The sequence below is a fragment of the Chenopodium quinoa genome, unplaced genomic scaffold, assembly GCF_001683475.1.
Source record: "Chenopodium quinoa cultivar QQ74 unplaced genomic scaffold, ASM168347v1, whole genome shotgun sequence".
NCBI classification, from domain to species: Eukaryota; Viridiplantae; Streptophyta; class Magnoliopsida; order Caryophyllales; family Amaranthaceae; genus Chenopodium; species Chenopodium quinoa.
Genome location: NW_018742720.1, coordinates 1,697,537 through 1,719,114, shown reverse-complemented (window position 1 = coordinate 1,719,114; position 21,578 = coordinate 1,697,537). Strand labels below are relative to the sequence as shown.

Genomic DNA, 21,578 nt, shown 5'->3' with positions numbered 1-21,578 from the left:
AGCATAGTCATCTTCCGTATTTATATTGTATCCCCTCTCCCCGGTATAGTTCTTGTGTTAGTTTAGTAAAGAGAGCTAAACTCTCTTCTTGTTTATCTTGTAATCTCAAGTCTATTGGGAGCTAGCCTCCTTTTCTGCTCGTTGTCAAAAATAATAATAATAATAATAATAATTTAAAAAAAAACGGATATAGTCTATCCAAAACCAAATTGAACATAAAACCCCTCAAAAAAAAAAAAAAAATTGAACATAAATGTTCATCTATTTTAAGACTGCACATCAAGTGAACAGTTATATCAATCAGGATGATAAAGCATAATTCAGGCCTAATTGGGGCAATAGACCAATAGTACATTACTTTATACAGATAAAACTTGCGAGGAGCCCGAAAATGGCTTATTGTTGTGCGAGTCAAAAACATAGATAAATTTTACAGGTTAGAATTTTCTTATCCTAAAATAGTCACTATCAGAAACTATTCCTAATCAAAAGATATCACGCAGCTCTTTGCTTTGTTTTCTTAATCTTCATGTTACTTGCTGTTATAAGCTTGTAGTCAGAGGATGGCATTTCACTGAATTTACCAAAGTGTAGCTCATAGAAATTCCAAATTTCCCACCTGATAACAGCAGCACACGAAAGAAACAATTCCAATCAGTGTCTTTGAACACCCGCTTGGGAATAAGAAAACTAAAATCCCTCGATTGGGAAAAAGAATGAGTACCAGTATGCTAAGAATTGATATGGCTCGTATCTTCTATACATCTCTTCAACAACTTTTTGAATGTTCTTGACAGTGGTGGTTTTCCCATGAACCTGCAGTAAAGAAAAAGTTGAGATTAATAGATACCTGTAAATCAACAGCAGGAATAGGTGAGTAGAAGCTAAAGGAGCTGTGCCTGTTTCAGATGCCTAATAGTTTCAGAATCACTTGGTACAACATTATAAAACCCTAAGCACATCAGCACATTCGCACGTGTGAATGGACCATAACCCTCAATCTCTTTCAGCTTCTCATCCACTTTACTGTAGTTGTTCAGGCTAGCCTCCTCACAGAGCTCTTCAAGTTGGTCAAGTTGGATCCTTCCCTCAATAACACCCTGTGCAAGTTTTGATACACGACCAGCTCTGTACCCGAGACCACAACGCTTCGCTAGATACTTCTCATCTAAGCAAGCTAATTCTATTGGGCTAGGAAAGTTTCCTATGGACATCACTATTTCTTTAGAAGCAACTCCAGAACTTTCAATAAGACCAAGACCAAGAGTAGACGACTCAGAAATTTCATCTCTAGTTGATGAGCCAAGAGTTGTTACCACATTTCCCTCAACCTGAATCCCATTTGCTATATGGGCAGCATTTACCTTTGCAATTACAGAATCATTGGAATCATACACAACACCTGCATTTTCCTTGCTTACAATTTCATTCATTTTGCGCTTTCTCACTGACTCTTTTACTGCTGGTGTTCCTGGAGCAAAGCTTTCAGGCCTGTTTGTAGCAACTTCTGATTTTGTATTACCAAGAGAATTCACAGATACTGTGGATGAACAACGCTGCAGTTCCAGCTGAAGATCGCAAAGAGCTTTAGCCATGCTTAGGGTTCTAGGCCACCTACAAGGAGTAGGGAAGCTTAATGTAAAATGTAAATAACTCTCAATAAAAACAAGATATACAACCAGACATCTGTAAAACTAATATTTGATATCAAGAGAACAGAAATACAGAATGTAGATAATTCTATGATAAGGTGTCAGTCACATTCTGTATCAGCATGGAGTATTTATTAGGAAATCTCAATATGCTACTGTACTTCGTTTCATGGTAGCAGCATAACTGAGCTTTGATTTTCGGTAGCTATGCAAAACACAGGGGCTACGAAGCCTATGATCAGATAACGGCTCAAAAGAAGATACAGTAAATGCCCTGCAAAAATGGAGTATCAATTTTTAAAAAGTTTATTAAAAAAAAAAAGAATCATTTATAGAAAATAAGCTTGGTTATAGATGGGCTGGGTCAGTTCTGCTAGTTCATAATTAATAACGAGTTAGCCACAGCAAATAGTCAGTTCACTTAGTTGTAAATGAATGATAATACTCACTTTATACTTATTTGCTTTGTCCCATTTGTGGTCCACTTTACTTAAATGCATTTTCATATGATCGATCATCTTTCACAAATTTCACTATTCTATAACTTTGCCAAAGGTCCAAACAATTATGTGGAATTCCCTTGACATTAGTGCAATAGTTAGATAAATACTCCACAATTAACAAAAAATGGAGTAACACAACACTGAGTCAAGTCAGTCAACCTATTTAAAACACCTTATAATGGAAAGTGAGTCAAATTTTCAGCCACAGACGGAGTAACTCTGCAGACATTTAGCAAGAAAATGGACCATATATCACCAATCATTGGCCCAATTCCTATTTGAACTTGCAATCAAAATTGATTCGGTTCACTTCCTAGGGAATGAACCTTAAAAATTTAATCAATCACATCTGCATACACTGAAATTTAGCTAAACCTCACCGAGATTTCTTAACACATATATCCCCACTTCTTGGCCCTCTAATTTACCTTTTCACCTTGCTCATAATTAGAAGCATCTAAGCACGATTAGATGGGTGCAATGAATCAGACTACTACAACTAGGGGGTGTTAACGACCTATGCATGTTCGTGAACTACTCGAGACTCGACTCGATCAAAACTCTGCATAGGCTCGACTCGAGCTTGGGCACGGTTTGGGCTCGAAGCTCATGAGCAAGCTCTAGTTTTTTATTTTTGTATACTTCCTCCGTTTTTCAATTATTACACCATTTGCCTTTTACGGAAGTTTCACAAATATTGCACCATATCTATTTTAGGAAATAAAATATATGTGTTCACACTTCAAATATCAAATATAGCCTAACTTTTAACACTTGATTCTATAGTTTATGTTTACATCACATGGATAATTTTGTACTTTTACCCCTCTCTCTTTTTTTTTTTTACACTATAAAAAAGAGTGTGCCCAAACTATATGGTGTAATATTAAAAAAAAACAAAGCACGTAATATTATTTTTTGTAATAAATTAATTATTAGCATAAACTTTTCATCATTTTTAAGACTTAGGGACTCAAATTAATCTTCAAAACTTTAGTGTTCTTGCTAGGTGTTGGAGCTTTTGTTGATGATTTTGGTTGTTTATATAGGAAAACCAAAAAAAAAAAAAAAAAGGAGAGAAAATAAGTAGTCCTCATTGAAAGATAGAAGCAAGTGAGATATAATATGAGAGTAATAAAAAGAAACTTTGATTGTCTTAGAGTGAATGACTAAGGGCACCACTTGGACCTTGGTTAAATGGACTAAATGCTTAAGTCTAGTTGTATTATGATAAAAAAAAAAAAAAAAAAAAAAAATAACCTTATTTAAAATTTGTTGAGCTTGACAAGCCTTGATAGAACTTTGAGCTGAATGGAATAGAATCGAGCTAAGTCGAGCCTTTAGGAGTCTCGAGGAAGGTTGTTGAGCCTAAAAGCCTGAAAAATCAAGCTCGAAGCTTAGCTCAAGCCGAGCCTACACCTAGGCTCAGTCTCGGCTCGGCATAACAACACCCCTAACTACAACCTTCCCATGTGGCTACCCGATTTGCTGCCCTCATTTCCACTAATAATTTAGGAAACAGAGAAAATTTGTTCTTTGAAAATGAACTTGCTACTTTTGGCAAACAACACTAAAGCCAACACAGTTGGTTCTAAAACTCAGAGCACTAAAGAATATTACAGGGCTACATGCTATAATTCTCTTTTCAATCTTAAACTCATATATTGCCAATTATTTAATACACAATTCTAACTATCTAAAACTTCACCATGTAGTAGACTAGTAGTGACACATCTATCTCCAAAGCATTACCAATAATATAATATCTTTCCTATACAAAATGGCTAGCTTATTAATGTAATATCTTGGTGTAATCTAAACAAAATAGCTAATTTGTAGGGTGACAGTACTGATACAAGGTTGGATAGTGTGTTTAATGTTTCTAAAGCACAAATCAGCATGAACTTTAGAAAAAGCTATCACTGAAGACTTAGATGGCTACAATAAGCATGGAGCCGAAATGCTACTCAAATGATTGATTACTTGAAAAAGATGACAAATCACAAGGTTCTAGGCACACTAAGCATCAGATGGAAAAACTTGATAATAAACAAAAAAACAGAGATAGTCACACATTTTCTTTGTTTAATCGATACAATCAAATTCAATATGGAGAACTACGCTACACAAGTAACATTAATAATGTTAACAAGAATGAAAAACAATACAAAACAAGAAAACAAATGTACAATGGAAGGATTCATAAGGTTGTTGTTAATATCATACTTCGTATGTCTCATGTTAGTGAAAGTAAAACAGAAAACTAACGGAAAAAGCATGTTGATGATGAATATGATTATACCAAATGCACATTATGTGGCTTTTCAATTTTTCATCTTTTGTTAAATCCGACCCAAGTTCAAAAGTTTTAAAACAGAGGAAACACACATGGAATCCAAATGATGTTCAAATAAACGCCACAACGCCGTTAGTGAAGTTGGTTTATAGCAAATGATCACACACCATTTCACAAGCTACAAAATAGTTCATATATAGAATTGAAGACCAGAACAACTATTCCTAACACTATGATTTCAATTTTCAATCTGAGAAAAACTATACAATATAATTACAAAAAAAAAAAAAAAAAAAAAAAAAAAAAAAAAAAAAATGAATGTAAAATGTAAAAATTAAAAGAGAAAAAGAAACATACTGACAATTGCAAAAGAGAATTGCCTTAACCATATCTTCAAACAAAGTGGGTGACCTAAAAACCCTACCAAAACCCACCATCTTAGCTTCACAATGCAATTCATTGAATTCCCTCACTTTCCTCTCTTCTTTCTCCGACAATCTCAGCATTCTCCGCACTTGAGACACCACAGCTTCCTTCTCTTTTGGAGAGAGACACGGCACACCGTAGACGCGGACGAGGACCGTGTCACGGCACTGCCCGGAAGATATGCGGATGAGGACGGAGGCAGCGGCGGCGGAGGAGGAGAGAGAAAGATGGAGGGGTCGGAATAGGGATTTAGAAAGTGGGTCCCAATGGTTGGGTGCCATGAGGAAGAGGCCATGGCTGCAAACTGCGTTTTGGAGGTTGAAGGTTGAGGAGGATTCTTGCAATGGTATGTGTATGTCGTAGTAGATTGATGGGGGTTTTGGGTTGGAATTTGTAGGATTGTTGTTGTTGTGTTCTTGGTCGTTGGGGTTTTTGGGAGTGTTGGACATTTTTGTTGAGTTTTTTTGGTTTTGAATGCATAATCGATTACATTAATAACAAGAAAGTCCAACAGTATCATGGAATCATGGATTCTTTGCAAAAAAAAAAAAAAAAAATAAAATAAAATAATAATCTTACCTTTGTCAATTTTGCTTAAAATAATCTTAGCTTGTTAAAATCTAAAAACAATCTCATCTTTTGACACTATCTTCTCAAAATAGGCCTTTAAGCGAATAATTAAATTGGTTACCTACTAACCTATTAGAGAAAGTTACTAACCACGTGTCACCTTTTGATTGAATTTTTTTTCAATTTTAATTAATTAATAAAAGTTAAAATAAAATAACAATTTGCAATCCAACCCCTCTTTCACCAACCCCACTCCAAAGTAACACCAATCGAAGCAACAACCTCCACTGCTAGAGCAACCCTCCTTCCCGCCAAACAACAATCCCCCTTCACTGCCTCCGTCAACCAACTAATAACAGTTATGGTCGTTTAGATGTGGGGTTGGGTTTTTCATTTTTTTTTGGGAAATTTTGATTTTTACCACCTTCAAATAACGACTTTGTCGAATTTACCACCTCCAAAAAAAAACATTTACTTTACCACCTCATAAAAAAATTAAACATCAGTTTTACCACCAATCACCTCCAACTAACGGATTCCGTCCAAAAATCCGTTAGCGGGGCCTACCTTGCACACGTGTCGCCATATTATTGGTTAAGTTTTAAAAAAATAAATAAATAAAACAAAATAAAAAATAAAAAATCCCCATCAAGCAACCGATGGTTGCTGCCACCGTCGGGACCCCCACCGTCGGACCGGCTACGACCAGCCCCACCACCTAACCGTTACAACCAGCCCCCACCACCTAACCGCTACCAGCCACCGTCGGGACCCACAGCCACCGCACCGATTTGGACCTCAAAACCCTAGCCACCACCTAATAGCTACGACCAACCCCACCACCTAACCGCTACCACCGCACCGCACACCACAGCCGCGCCGATTTCGACCCCCTTTCCACCAATTTCCGACCTCAAAACCCTAGTCAACACCTAATAGCTACGACTAACCCACCACCTAATCGCTACCACCGCACCGCACACCACAGCCGCACCGATTTCTACCCCTTTCCACCAATTTCTGACCTCAAAACCCTAGCCACCACCTAACAGCTACGACCAACCCCACCAACATCCAAACCCAGACAGAAACAACCGCCACCCAGACGCGAAACCACCCCGACTCAAAACCACCACCACCCAAACCCAGACCAGAAATAACCGCCACCCAGACGCGAAACCACCCCGACTCAAAACCACCACCACCCACCAGAAACCACGCCAGCCAGACGCGAAACCATCGCGACTCGAAACCACCACCACCCAGACGCGAAACCCACACGAAATTCCGACCAACCGAGGTAGTTGATTTCGTTGCTGGTTGGTTGACATGGAAGATCGGGGAAGATGAAGAAGAAACGTCAAAAATGTGGGCCCTACTAACGGATTCATGGACGGAATCTGGTAGTTGGTGGTAAAATCGATTTTTTGGAAATTTTGGTGGTGGTAAAGTAAATCTTTTTTTTTTGGAGGTGGTAAATTCAATTAAGTGGTTATTTAAAGGTGGTAAAAATCAAAATTTCCTTTTTTTTGGGATTTTGTAATTTTCTAATGAGATGTCGTATGTATTTTTGTGAGGATATTTTTTGGCAAACATTATCTATTATATTTTAGTTAACTACCTAGGATTCTAGCATATCATTTGATTTTATTGTTAGGAGGTGTGACTATTATATATTTGACATTACGATCAATGAAAACTCAAGTCATTCTATTATATTTTCTATAGAATTTTTCATGGTTTCAAGAGCATGTTGTTTTTTTTTCCTCAATAAACAACCATGGCCGGTGATAATACACCATCACCATTGCCACCAGAAAAACACGAACATCAACCTCCATGTAAGATGGATTTGGCCGGTTTTATGGGTAATACAAAAAGTTCTCAAAAATCGGCTAAATGGTGACTTTGATGTACTTGTTGGATTATCAATACCGGAACTACTCACCATGTATCCGGAAATATATCTTGGTTTTTTGACACTTACTCCATTAATGTCTTGTTGGCTTTCCCAATGGTGCAATGTGCTCGCAACTTTGGCCGGCTCGGTTTACTTGTTCAATAAAATTACTATCCGTGGCCTTCTTTATGTCCCAAATTTGAATTGCAATTTAATTTCCGTCTCTCAACTCAGTGATCATTTAAAAGTTGTTATACAATTTAACTCACATATATGTGCCATACAGGACCTAATGAAGGAGTTGATTGGAACGAGACTTCGATGCGACAGACTCTATTGTCTTAGCAAACCGGATGTGGTGCAACGTGTGTATGTGATAGAAGCGTCATCTGATTTGGATCTTTAGCATAGAAGAATAGGGCATCCCTCGGAGAAGGTAGTTAAAATGTTTCCTCATATTAGCAATAATAAAAGAAGTTTAGCAAAACGATGTGAAGTTTGTTTTTGTGCTCAACATCCTAGAGGCAAATTTCCTCTTAGTGATAATAAAGCTTCTAAAATTTTTAAAAAATTCGTTGTGATTTATGGGTTCCATATCGACATGTTTCATCCATGTAGGGCTCGTTATTTTTTTAACTATTGTTGATTATTATTCTCGAGCTGTTTGGATTTATGCTTGATAAAAGTGAGGTTTTTCGGATGTTTATGGCGTTTGTTGCTATGGTTGATAAACATTTTAATCAAGCAATTAATATTGTGCAAAGTAACAATGGAACCGAATTTAATTGTTTACATGATTACTTTGTCACCACTAGAATTATTTTTTCAAACCTCGTGTGTTGGAACCCCTCAACAAAATGGGAGAGTAGAGAGAAAACACAAACATATTCTTAATGTTGGGAGAGCCTTGAGATTTCAAGCACGACTACCAATTTATTTTTGAGGGGGAGTATGTTTTAGCTGCAGCTCATTTGTGTAACACCCCAATAATTCTCTCTTAAAACCTGTGAGTAACCTGAACAATATTCAAGAGAATTACTGGCGTGCTACCGCCACATGTTCAAACGTTAAGGCTATATCAGAAATTAGCAGCGAAAAAACTAAATCAGTTATAAATAAGTTTCAAAACCAATAACCAAAACCAAATTAAATCATACAACTTGGAACCATTAAGGCCCTTATTCAAAACTCAAACCAATAGAAGTAGTATGAAAGAAAAATTGAGTTTAGGTAACTTCAAAAGTAAATAACAATAAAAATAACAAAAGCAACCAACACTCCACTCAAGATCCCACCACCTAGATACGGATGATGCATGTGTAAGAACCTGTGGTTAATCTGCTCCCCAATATTACAAGTGTAAATTAAAAATTGGATCGTCACAGGGTCATTGAAAGGCGAAGGCCATGATCAAAGAAAGACAGACACAAAGCACGCAATCAGCAAAGCTGAGTACGTACAAGTTGCGAAACATAATAAGAAATCCCTAGCATGCTACTTATACTCAATCATCACACATCATTACTTTGTAGACTCCACACATGACTCAACTATCAATTTACTAAGACTCCACTAGCTAAAAGTAGTTAACTCATCATTTTTATTCATTGGATTAAGCAATAGACAAGGTTGTCCAACCCTTGCTCCATTTGGAACATCAATAAAATAAAACCCCATGCCTCCTTTCGGAAACCTCAAAAAAACATCCAATGACAACAGGCGCGACTCCGTGATCGTAGCTAGTATGAAATCTCATCTAACTCCTAGTTTTTGAAAAGTATTTGAAATAAGAGACTCGTAGATCAGACGACCTTGAGAAAAGTTCACGGCTAATACCCCGTGTACCCCAACCTCTAATTTTCATTACTCCCTATGTGCACCAATCTAGAGTTTTATTGCTCATCCATCTTGCACTTTATGTGATTTACAAATTTAGACTTGGTAATGACTCACATGCAAACAATACAGTCAATCCAATATCCATTCAATCAAGTACACTGAATTTCCAATTCAATTCTTGATTTATTAGTCACAAGCAATGTTTATGATTGATTCCTTTAACTACCTCGGTGTATAAACACCTTGAGTGCATAAGGCACCCCAAAACCGGCCTTAACCTCATCTTATAAGACTTAAATTCTTCCTTTTCTCATTCTATTTCAATAATCATGAACGAGTAATAAATAAATCATTCCACTAAATCACATACCTTTGCCTCTAAGTGCATCTTGCAAAATTAATGCATAAATAATACTTGCAAAGTAAAATAGTGCACAACATACATAAATCACAATGTATAACCAAACAATTTTGCCTGATCTTCTCTATATATGATACTAAGTTCTCGATACAACATCCCTATACATGCTTCTAAAGGCAAGGTTTTGTAACTCGTACGCACCTTGAGTAAACGAATTGATATGCCACTTTACATACTAGAAGTCACCTTCTATAAACTCCTCTCCTAAACCAAACAATAAAACTTCAATCAATACCCAAACAATCAAATTTACAACAATATTAACTTACTTTAAGACCTTTAAAATCCAATTAATAAACAACATTAAACCTTCCCTTTAATTAAAATCAAAAGTTCATATATAGTTCTTAAATTTTCCTTCATGAAAAACCTTAAAATACACTTTTTTCATGGAATTACAGCAAGTTTAATACTTTATAAAAACCTGAAAATTATTTTAAAACCCTTAATTAATCTCTTTTTTAATGGGTAATCAAACCCCTTTTCATTAAAATCACAACACTATTTCTTTAAATAAAATTCCAGCAATATAAATTTGATTAAAACTCCTTAAAACTTCCTTTAAAACATGTTTTTTATGCTTAATTAATCAACAGAAATTGAATAGGAACATAAGCCCCAAATTAATTGATCATAAGAACCCTAAAATCCCAAATTAAAAAATAAAAACCCTAGGTTTATATTTATAAAATATGAAAAATTAACAACAACAATTATAAATATGAAATTATAATCTTTATACTATCAAAATATAGATTTTCATACTAATTTAATCAATTTAAAACAATTAAAACCAAAACCCAAAACAATTAGATTAAATATTAAGCAAAATAAAAGAAAACAAAGGAGGAGGAAGAAGAGGGGGCAGCCACGGTGGGCCTTGGCTGGGCCTGGTGGGTCGGCAAGGTCGCCAGCGGTCTAGAGGCAGCAGCGGTAGGTGGTGAGCCGGAGGTGGCTGGGCGGCAGTGAGCTTGGCTCACGTAGGAAGGAGGAAAAAGGAAAGAAAGAAAAATAAAGAAAAAAAAAAGAAAAAGAAGAAAAAAAAAAAGAAAAAGAAGAAATAAAATAAATAAAAGAAATAAATAAAATAAAAGAAATAAAATAAAGGAGAAAGAAAATAATACTAACCTTTTGTGTGGGGGAAATTTTGGGGATTAATGGAGTATTTATTGGAGAGAATATTGTAGGGTAAGTAAGAAGATTGAGCCTCATAAAATTAATGGGCCAATAAGGTAATGAAATGGTAGGCTTTGTTTGTATGATCATGAATTGTAGAATATAGGTTCATAAAATAGTTTTTGCTAAAATTATTTTCGACCTAAAATAATAATTTGATGTTTTTGAAATTAAATTCCGGAAAAGTACAATTAAATATTATAAATAAAATACATTTTCATTTATAAAATATTTAAAAGTACGAGGAATTACAATTTGATTAACCGAACTCCTACTCCTCTTCTCCAAAATAAAACACCGTTCGAACTTTGAAATTCTCTTCAATAAACTTCCTTCTTTTAGTGATATCTGTTAGTAAAATAACCGTTGAATCAATAACAAACAAAAGAATTAGAAAATTCCTAGATTTGAAGATCCCAAACTCACAGTCGCGCCGTGGAACAATAATCCACTGCCTTAGAAGCGAAATACGCCACTACCGGTACAAGTTTCCTAGGGACGCACACCCCCCAAGTTTAACGCAACTCTCTCCGTAATCTGTGCACCCAAACCCGAAGAGTGGAATTGCTCAAGACCTGTTTAGATCTCAAAGGGTAGGATTGTGTTTTTGGTTTGAAAGTGAATGAATCAAGATAGAGAGGCAATGCTCATATTTATATGAGTCTTGAAAATCGGAGATAAATAAAATAAACCGACCTAGGAAAAAAGGCGGGCCTGATCGGGCAAACAACCGCTCGATCGAGCGCGAGATAAAGTTTTCCAGACCTGGTGTCGCGCCCGGTGGGGCGAAATACCGCCCGGTCAGGCAATCTAGAAAACCCACCTCGGGCGAGCAATCGGACGAGAGCCGCCCGATCGGGCGAGAGCCCTCCTATTTTCCTTAGCCAACTCCACCCGGTCGGGCGAACCACCGCCCGTTCGGGCGCGAGAATCCGTTTGCATTACCATTTCCAACAATCCCCCACTAATGCGAGCGGATCTTCGACATGAAATCTGAAAAGTAAATGAAAGTCTTAGTACTTAAATGCTAGTATCCAAAGGTTTGAACTAACACATTAGTGCACAAGGTTTTCAACACTTTCCTAGTGAGTATCCTAATATTTGATCTCCTAGGAGCGAGGAAGGGACCTTGAATACACATACCTTGACTATAGAGCTTAAGAAACTCCGCCAATCTTGGCCAACACTTGGGCTCTCATGAGTACTTCAGGAAAACTATACTCCAGTTTTCCCTTGAAGGAGGCCACCCCTTGTACTCACGTAGGTGTTCAACCTATGTGTTATACACACACATTCCCAGCAAATTCAAAGGTCTTTCCCTGCAGGCTTAAACACATTTAAGCACCTTGCAAACCAGAGAATTACATGCAATGGAATTAGAACATTAAGAACATAAGTTCAACCCTTAACTTTCGGTGTCATTATCAATCCTGTTTCAAGAGCCACTGGGATAAAGGTCTTAACTCACTTAAGAACCTCCATCAATCCTTGCTTAGAAAACAACTTGACTAATGACATTAAGAGACAGGATCATCCTAGCATAATCTAACTGGTAAAACTTACCACTCTTATAGAGTAATAGATTCAAACACATGATACATAACTAACAAATCCAATGATTCATGCCAATGAAACAAATAAACCAAAACAGGTTTCAGATTTATTAAAACCAAAGTATCATGTCACATAGCTTGAATAGCTACAACTTCAAGTCATTACAACATAGATCCTAAACCCATACCAGTTGATGACTCCACCACCAGTCTACGACTTAATCCCTTAGTAAAGGGATCTGCCAGGTTCTTCTCTGTCCAAACATTTGTCCGAACATAGTCCAACGAAATAACCCCATTCACAATAAACTGCCTCACAGACTCGTGTTTGACTCTTATGTGTCTGTTCTTACCATTGTAAACGTTGTTTTTAGCAACACATATAGCAGCTTGTAAATCACAACGCATCGACACAGAACCAAAGGATAACCAACAAAATTCAATCCCCAAGTCATGGTTCCACACAGATATCTAAGCACACGCCTCAAAGCAACCCAATGTTGCTCACTAGGACAATGAGTATACCGACTAAGTCTACTAACTGCGAAAGTAATATCAGGGCGAGTGCAGTTCATTAAAAACATCATACTACCAAGCACCTTAGCATATTCAGTTTGCTATCTCCCACATTTTTCACTAAAGTTCCAGAAGGGTCAAAGGGCATTCTCAATGAAGGCAAATCAAAATAATTAACGTTCTTCAGAATTTTCTCCACATAATGAGACTGAGACAGAAAATACCCTTTCTTGGTTTTAGTAACTTTAACACCTAGAATCACATCTACCACTCCCAAATCCTTCATCTCAAACTTTGAATTCAAATATTTCTTAGTTTCATTTATGACATACATATTTGTACCAAACAGGAGCATGTCGTCAACATACAGGCATAATATCACATATCGCGCACCAAACATCTTAGAGTACACACATGCATCACTACCATTGACGACAAAACCAAAACTAAGAATAGTTTTATGAAATTTTTCATACCATTGCTTCGGAGCTTGTTTCAAACCATATAAGGATTTATTTAGTATGCACACCTTATTCTCCATGCCAGGAACTACAAAACCCGAAGGTTGCTCCATGTAGATCTCCTCCTCCAAATCGCCATTCAGAAAAGCTGTCTTAAAATCCATCTGATGCACAATCAATTTGTAATATGAAGCTAAGGCAAACAAAACACGAATAGTTGCAATTTTAGTCATAGGAGAATAAGTATAAAAATAATCAAGGCCAAATTTTTGAGTGAATCCTCTTATCACCAATCTAGCTTTGAACCTTTCCACAGTGTTGTCGGTTCTCATTTTTCTCTTGAAAATCCACTTGCACCCAATAGCCCTACTCCCTTTTAGCAAGTCCACAAGCTCCCAGGTCCCATTAGACATGATTGAATCAAGCTCACTGTTCACAGCTTCCTTCAAGAAGGTTGCATCTACTAAACTCATAGCTTCTTTGAACGATTTTGGATCTTCATCCACAACCTGTAGACACAGCATGACCTCATCTAGATCATCCTCGAATTCACCCAGATTTCCACACTCTGCTATAAAGGCTGTTAGGAAATCCGACCCAAAGCTTGTCTCCACTCTCTGCCTTTTACTTCTCCTAGGTTGAATCTCACTTTCAATTCTAGGGGAAGCATCTTCTGGCTCTACAGATGAAGAAATTGAAGAAACATCGTTAGTAACTAAGCTTTTCTTCAACGAAAATACCAGTTCAAAGAACTCTGCATCACGGGATTCAAATATAGAGCGATCTTCCAGACTCATAAACATGTATGCGGAACTATTCTTAGCATAACCAATGAACACTGTATCATAGGTCCTAGAACCTATAGTAGAGCGCTTGAACGATGGATACCCCACCTTAGCTAGACACCCCCACACTTTCATGTGATTTAAGTTTGGAGCATAACCCTTCCATATTTCATATGGAGTCTTGTCTAACTTCTTGTGAGCTACTCTGTTCTATACATAATTTGCTGATAGAACCGCTTCACCCCACAAATTGTCTGGCAACCCGAAACTTAGAAGCATTGCATTCATCATTTCCTTCAAGGTCCCATTACTCCTTTCTGCCACACCATTTTGCTGTGGAGTATACGGGGCAGATACTTCATGAATGATTCCCTCACTTTCACATAGATCTTTGAGGAAATCGGAGCCATACTCTCCACCCCTATCTGAGAGAACTCTCTTTATTTTCCGCTCCAACTGATTTTCTACTTCTGCCTTATACACAAGAAACTTGGACTCAGCTTCATCCTTTGTCCTCAAAAGATACACCTTGCTATATCTCGAACAATCATCAACAAAAGTGATGTAGTAGCGTTTCCCGCCTCTACTTTCCAAGTTCTTAAAGTCTGCTAAATTTGAATGAATTAGCTCAAGTGGTATGGTCTCTCTCTTTGTGACAGAATTGTAAGGTTTCTTCACAAATTTAGACTCCGCACACACTTCACATTTTTCAAGTCCATCTAATGACATGTTTGGGAGCAAATTTAAACTCTTCATTTGTTTCAATTTTGTTGCACCAACATGACCCAATCTATTATTCCATAATTCAAAGGACTCAACAATATAAGCAGAAGTAGAAATCTTATTCATTGAAGAAATATTTACAATCTCAAGAACAAATAGGCCCCCACTAAGGTAACCTTTTTCCAACATACTCCCCATTACGGGTTAACACAAGTTTATTAGCATCAAAAACTAACTTAACTCCTACTTTGTTCAATAAAGCACCAGAAATTAAATTTTTTTATGAAGAGAAGGAACATACAACACATTATGTAGAGCCAAGGTCTTCCCTGAAGTCAGCTTCAAAACCACTTTGCCCTTCCCAAGTACCTCAGAGCTGCTTGAATTTCCCATGTAGACTTGTTTATCTTCCTTTGCCTCTTCCATACCGACAAACAGGTCCTTGTTAGCACAGAAGTGTCTAGATGCACCAGTGTCTACAATCCATTCAGTGTTGTTCTCAACCAAGTTGACTTCAGAGACAACTTCAGTGATGACATCTTCATCCTCATTCTCAGCCAGATGAGCCTGACCCTTGTTCCCTCCACTCGATTTCAGATTTTTCTTCTTTTTATTTTTGCACAGTGAAGCAAAGTGCCCCACTTCACCACATGACCAACACTTGACAGTGTTCTTCTTCCCAATCCTGCCCTTAGCTTAGAGATTTCCCTTCTTCTCAGAGTTCCCCTTCTTGGCATGATTGTCACCTGATTTCTTGTCAGAGTCAGCACTAGATTCAACAAGGTTATATTTGATTGATAACACATTCTTTGGCTTATAGGAAACATCCTTAAGCCTATTGGCTTCCTCAATCTTCATGTGGCTCACAAGTTCTTCTAGGGTTAAATCCCTCTTTTTATGCTTGAGGTGATTTTGATAATCAGACCAGGAATCTGGTAATTTTTCAATTAAAACATTGGCCTGAAGGATTTCACACATCTTCATACCTTGAGCAAGAATCTCAGCAACATAATTTTCATACACATGGACCTGGTCCATGATAGGCTTTGTATCAACCAATTTGAAGTTCAACCAATTTCCAGTCACATACTTCTTTTTTCCAGCATCATCAGCACCATATTTCTTTTCTAAAGATTCCCACATCTCCTTTGAAGATTTCATATTAACATACAAATCAAATATTTTGTTTTTCATGCTGTTCAAAAGATGACCTCTAACAAACTTATTATCATGATCAAATTTCCTGATTTCAGATTCATTAACAATGACAGTAGTGGTCCTTGGACTAGTACCGGATTCTTTATTCCCTGGAATAGGAGTACTAGGAATTTCAATCATAGCATTGGTTTGTTTAATAGGTTTTGGGGCATCCCTAAACAAAACATAATCAACCTCTACTTGTTCAAAAGCAATCAACATCCTTTATGACCATCTCTTATAATTAATTCCATTAAGAGATTCAACCTTAGACAGATCTAGGTATAAACGAGTGTGAGAATTGCTAGTCATGATATCAATAGAATAAATAAAAATTATTTCGCTTCTAAATTGTTGGTAAAATAACTGTAGAAATCAATAACAAACAAAAAATTTAGAATTTTCCTAGATTGAAGATCCCAAACTCACAGTCGCGCCGTGGAACAATAATCCACTGCCTTAGAAGCAAAATACGCCACCACTGGTACAAGTTTCCTAGTGATGCACGCCCCCCAAGTTTAACACAAGTCTCTCCGTAATTCGTGCACCCAAACTCGAAGAGTGGAATCGCTCAAGACCTGTTCAGATCTCAAAGGGTAGGATTGTGTTTTCGGTTTGAAAGTGAATGAATAGAGATAGAGAGGCAATGCTCATATTTATATGAGTCCCAAATATCGGAGACAAAAAAAATTAAATCGACCTAGGAAAAAAGGCGGGTCCGATCGGGCAAACAGCCGCCCGATCGGGCGCGAGATAAAGTTTTCTAGACCTGGTGTCAAGCCCGGTCGGGCGAACCACCGCCCGGTCAGGAGATCTAGAAAACCCACCTTGGGCGAGCAATCGGGCGAGAGCAGGCCGATCGGGCTTGTCAAAACTCAACTCCGTCGCCCGGTCAGGCGAGAGCCGCCCGATCGGGCGCGAGAGCCCTCCTATTTTCCTTAGCCAACTCCGCCCTGTCGGGCGAACCACCGCCTGATCGGGCACGAGAATCCGGTTGCATTACCATTTCCAACAATATTTGTACTTTTGGTTGTTTGTGTTTCGCACATAATCAAAAGAGGGGGGATAAGTTTGCTAGTAAGAGTCGTAATACTCGTAAATGTGTCTTTATGGGGTATCCATTTGGTAAAACAAGGTGGATGTTGTTTGATCTTGAAACAAAGGAATTTTTTATCTCTTATGATGTGAAATTTGTGGAATATGTGTTTCATTTTTGTTGTCCAGAAGCTAATAATGTTGATCTAAATTTTGGTGAGACGAGAGATGGTGTTTATGTTGATTTTGTTGGTTATATTGTGAGTGATGATGATTTGATTGCTTATAATGCTGAAATTGAGCATGAAATAATTAATAGGGAAGGAAATGATTCACCTCAAGTAGATACGGAAAAAGTCCATTCCACAGGCACTCTGCGACAAAGAGATTATTCCTGCAAGGAGGCTGTGGAGTACACTGCCCTTGCTAGGCAGACCGCACAATAGCAGGTCACGGCACAACATCACGATGAGGCTGCTGCTGTTGCCAGCCCCAACCTGCCCATGTTAGGCACTCTACACAGCAGCATGATGAGGCTGCTACTGCCCAGCTGCAACACATCGAGCAACTCGCAGTTCCACAACCACCTGTGTCCGAGCCTATACAATGACACAATTCCAGCCGGGGTTCGCGTAATAATGATGAGATGAGCCGTGGTTTTCGAGAAAAATATCCTTTAGTTTTACTTCGGGATTTTGTTACACAACGGTTTTGCTAAGAGTTTGTCTCGTTCTTCAAATCAAACTCTAGCTACTTCGTGTTCCCTAGTGCATTACATAAATTGTAACACCCACTACTACAAAAACACCCTACGGAGTCGCCCTTTTGGAGTCACCTCAAATTAATAGGTGACGCGTAAGGTTTTAGTGTTATCTCTTACAAATCATGTGACACATAAATATTGATAAAAGAAATCTAAAAATAAATTAAAAGGCATAGGCGTGTTATAACACTCCGTCCTTTTAGAACTGGAAGCGTTAGCGGAAATACGCTTGAACGAGAGGCTACTTAACTTCGATTGGCAAAGTCAAACTTTACCTAGGTCTAAATTAAAAGCTGAATTTAAGTCATTCAAACATCCAAATTAAGTTATTCAACTTAAGCGCGAACTAAGTGATGAAATCGAAATAAACAAAAGAACATAAACATAGACAAATCAATTACATTTAAAAGCTAAGGGCAGAACAACCCTTATCGGCCAAATTGAAATCCATCAAATTAAAACCGATTTCAAAGTACTTAAACAATCAACTAACAACAAAGGCACACAAGTCCAAAGGTTAGTTTCTAAACTCTCAATTCCTAAACCATCATCATATAGATCAAATAAATAAATAGAACATGCAAATAATAACAATGTTCCACAATTAGTGGTGAGCAACTAGCAGTTCTCCCTCAAATCAGAAATAAAAGATTTTAGACTTAAATTAATAGAAAGAAACCACAATCACAAACAACTTGTAAACACAAATGAAATCACTTAAAACCATCAAACCATAAAACTATAAAATATTTCGCAATAAACTTAAGATAAGAATTTGACATTAAAACACTTAATTTCATTCATAATTTATGTAAGCTTCAAAATAAGTAATAATTTCAAAGTTTCAATATTTCAAATTCAAAACATTCAAAACATCAGAACTGCATGGAGGGAACGCTAGTGGCATCGAAATCCACTTCCTAAGGTTTGTTAGGACGAACCCCCGGTCATCTTGCAGACACTTTGTCTAAGATTGACCAACTCCCGGTTATGGGTAGATGCCTATAAGGTCTTACACACCCCTGGACGACAATAATTAACCCAGGTTGAGCTACCTAAGGCTCGCAATCCAGGTAGTTAGCATGTTTATTAACCATCGGGAAGCAACTCGGCCTCACACCTGACTATGGCCCCACACACAATTCAAAAATCAATTCAAACTGCATAAGAAAATCATATTTCTTAAATTCAATTGAAACCCCGTTTCAAAACACACTTCAACATAATAAATCACAAAAGGTATCGTCTGAGTTTGGGAATATAATTAATTTTCAGAATACAACTATTAAGTCCATTCCCAACTCTTGGCGAAGTAATGGTAAAGACAGTGTTATTCTTCTCTACAGCATTACGACGTCGACAATATAATTACAACTCACACTTATTCAAACACACATCAAAATATTTTTTTGTAGGGGTTTATAATACCCAAATATTCCCACATCACTTAATTAAAATTACAATTTCAGCTAATATATAATAGTTATAAAAATTCCATAAATTCATTTGATAAAATCAAAAATCCAAACTACAATTTCATAAAACAACCAAGACAGGGAAGCAAGATACGAGTCCAAAAATCATCATAAAAACCCAATCAAACATACTTCAAATGCAAAATAAAAATTAGGGCACATACATATACTCAATAAGCACCATATATAACCATTTTGGACTTAAATTTCTAGAGTTAACATGCTTAAATAAAATCATAAACACAAAAACTCCAATAGGAGTACCATTCACACAAAACACCCCCAAAACCAACCTTAATCATGAAACTAAGCCACTAGTAGAAAAAAAGGAGATTGGTGTAGACACCTAAAAATGTCTCCCCGAAACCAAACCCGATGATGAACAATCTTTCACCGCCATTATTGGTCGGGTTCAATATTTAATCCCGAGAGTGGTTAAAAAAATCGTATTTAATTAAATGCAGTTTTTAATAGTCCATGGATTAGTCTTTATGTTTAGTCAAAGCATAGTTTATTTTTAATTTTGGCCCAAACATTTTATTTTATTTATTATTTTGGCTAAATTAATAAATAATAAATCAGAAATGACCTGAAATTATCAATCGACACTTAAAAACGCTGAACAAAATTAGGGCAAAAATGTATTTAGACGGAAAAATGAACACAAAGTCTTCCGCGTCATGGGGCTCACTGGCGCACCACGGTGTGATTTCCGCGTTAACCCTTCACGCGTTTTATCTCCCGTAACCTAATTATTCCCTGCGTCACAGAATATTCCCCTGAGTCCCAGGATTTTCTATCGTGTCGCGGCAAACCCTGCCGTGTCGCGGCATGCTTTGCCGTGTCGCGACATTATTTTTAAGGTTTTTATCTTTTTAAGGTTCTGTGTGTTCCCTCTACTCATTTTCCCTATAAATACCCCCTCATTTATGATGTACGGGGCATCAATTAACTCTCTTTTTCTCTCTTCTACGCTCTGGCCTAAACATTAGCCTACCCTTCTTCTTTCAAAATTCCCTCTTTAAGCACTCCAAGGATTCCATACTTTACTCGAGGTTTTCTCCTTAAACCAAGGCGTGAAAGGTAGAACTGTTTGAGGGTTGGGCCCCAAATCAACTCAATTTAATTTCATTTAATTTAATTATTGTTTTATTAATTTTCCTTGAAGTTACTAACTCGTTTATTATTTTATAGTTGCAAGCAAACAAAATCAAAGTAAGAATTATTGCAAGCAAACAAAATCAAAGTAAGAATTATGTTCCTTTTATTTCTATTATTTTTATAACAATTTTATATTGTTGGATTTATTGTTAAATTGCTTCCAATATTGATGTTAATTTTATTATATTTATTGATCATTATATTGCATGTTAAAGGGAATATGTAATTGAAAATCACGCCTAATAAGACAATTTGGACAACCGATTTAGGTTCCTTTTTTATGTTGTTATTAATCGAAGTGAATACTAATACTTTAGAATAATGTGTTGCATTAATATTTAACCAATTTAGCTTAATAATAGTTTGGAGCAAATTGAATATTTTTTTTGTATGCCTTTGAGATCGCAAGAATCACTTTTCACTATACGAATCGAGTAGAGGCCAATACGGGCGAATGTGACTCCTCACTCACTTCATACCATCATCCCCGATCCTCCTTTCATGGTTCTGAACCATATGGAGTTAGTAATCTCATGGATTATGAAAGGGGTGTAACCTTCACGGGTTAATCGTTGTTACCTTTTGTTGTCCCTTAATGGTGGTTGCCTTTTATGATCCGTGAATGGTTTACAAATTCCTTAAAAACTTGTTGGCGGCTCTCTACTTTATTTGTCCCTAATCGTATACGTCAATTCCCACTTCCTATGAGTGCCAAGCATATTCACCACATGCTTTAACGTAGGCGCACTTCAAACGACGCCTACAGTACCGACTTTCTCCCGAAAAAGAAAGACGCGAAAAAAGAAAGAAGCGAAGTTTTTGATAGTGCATGTTGAATGAGCTCCATCCGTTAACGTTGTCTCTCACAGTACAAGGATTGTAAAATCTTAGACTATCCTAGTTGACTTGATAATGAAAGTATTTAGGTGACTTAGGCGCGGAGGCTAAGTACTTCATACTTTGTGGTGCAATGATGATTGATGTTGATATGACAAGACATGCTTCAGCGTCGTGTTAAGATTTCATGACAAAGGGTTCCTAAAGGTAGGATTATTTGGTCATGTATTTGTGATGTGTGTGAAAGTCACACTAAAGCTAGGCCGCAGGGGCTAAGTGTGTGGAAAAA

At 37.1% G+C, this 21,578-nt stretch overlaps 2 protein-coding genes across 3 annotated transcripts; both read right to left on the bottom strand.

The window, feature by feature from the left end:
- Nucleotides 1-236: 236 nt before the first annotated feature.
- Nucleotides 237-5,888, bottom strand: LOC110723129. 2 transcript variants are annotated; one of them, XM_021902439.1, is made up of 4 exons: nt 4,809-5,888; nt 900-1,614; nt 725-816; nt 237-619 (listed from the first exon to the last, which is right to left on the bottom strand). In XM_021902439.1, the coding sequence occupies exons 1-4, from the start codon at nt 5,324-5,326 to the stop codon at nt 496-498; spliced, it is 1,449 nt and encodes a 482-aa protein (XP_021758131.1). In that variant the 5' UTR covers nt 5,327-5,888; the 3' UTR covers nt 237-495. The 2 variants fall into 2 exon arrangements, with proteins under 2 accessions (XP_021758131.1, XP_021758132.1); XM_021902440.1 differs by having other exon boundaries at nt 4,813-4,905.
- Nucleotides 5,889-15,091: 9,203 nt separating this feature from the next.
- On the bottom strand, nt 15,092-16,240 carry LOC110722971. Its single transcript, XM_021902244.1, has 2 exons — nt 15,568-16,240; nt 15,092-15,462 (listed from the first exon to the last, which is right to left on the bottom strand). Exons 1-2 carry the CDS (start codon nt 16,238-16,240, stop codon nt 15,092-15,094), a joined length of 1,044 nt encoding a protein of 347 aa, XP_021757936.1.
- Between the last annotated feature and the right edge of the window lie 5,338 nt (nt 16,241-21,578).

What these genes read in the sequence shown, in the direction of transcription:
- LOC110723129 (XM_021902439.1), bottom strand. Translation starts at nt 5,326, where the DNA reads ATGTCCAACACTCCCAAAAACCCCAACGACCAAGAACACAACAACAAC. An exon ending in ATTCTCTTTTGCAATTGTCA is followed by an intron (nt 1,615 to 4,808) that starts GTATGTTTCTTT and finishes TACTCCTTGTAG; the next exon opens with GTGGCCTAGAACCCTAAGCA. An exon ending in TATCAATTCTTAGCATACTG is followed by an intron (nt 620 to 724) that starts GTACTCATTCTT and finishes TGCTGTTATCAG; the next exon opens with GTGGGAAATTTGGAATTTCT.
- LOC110722971 (XM_021902244.1), bottom strand. Translation starts at nt 16,240, where the DNA reads ATGTTGATTGCTTTTGAACAAGTAGAGGTTGATTATGTTTTGTTTAGG. An exon ending in TGACTCTGACAAGAAATCAG is followed by an intron (nt 15,463 to 15,567) that starts GTGACAATCATG and finishes CATGTGGTGAAG; the next exon opens with TGGGGCACTTTGCTTCACTG.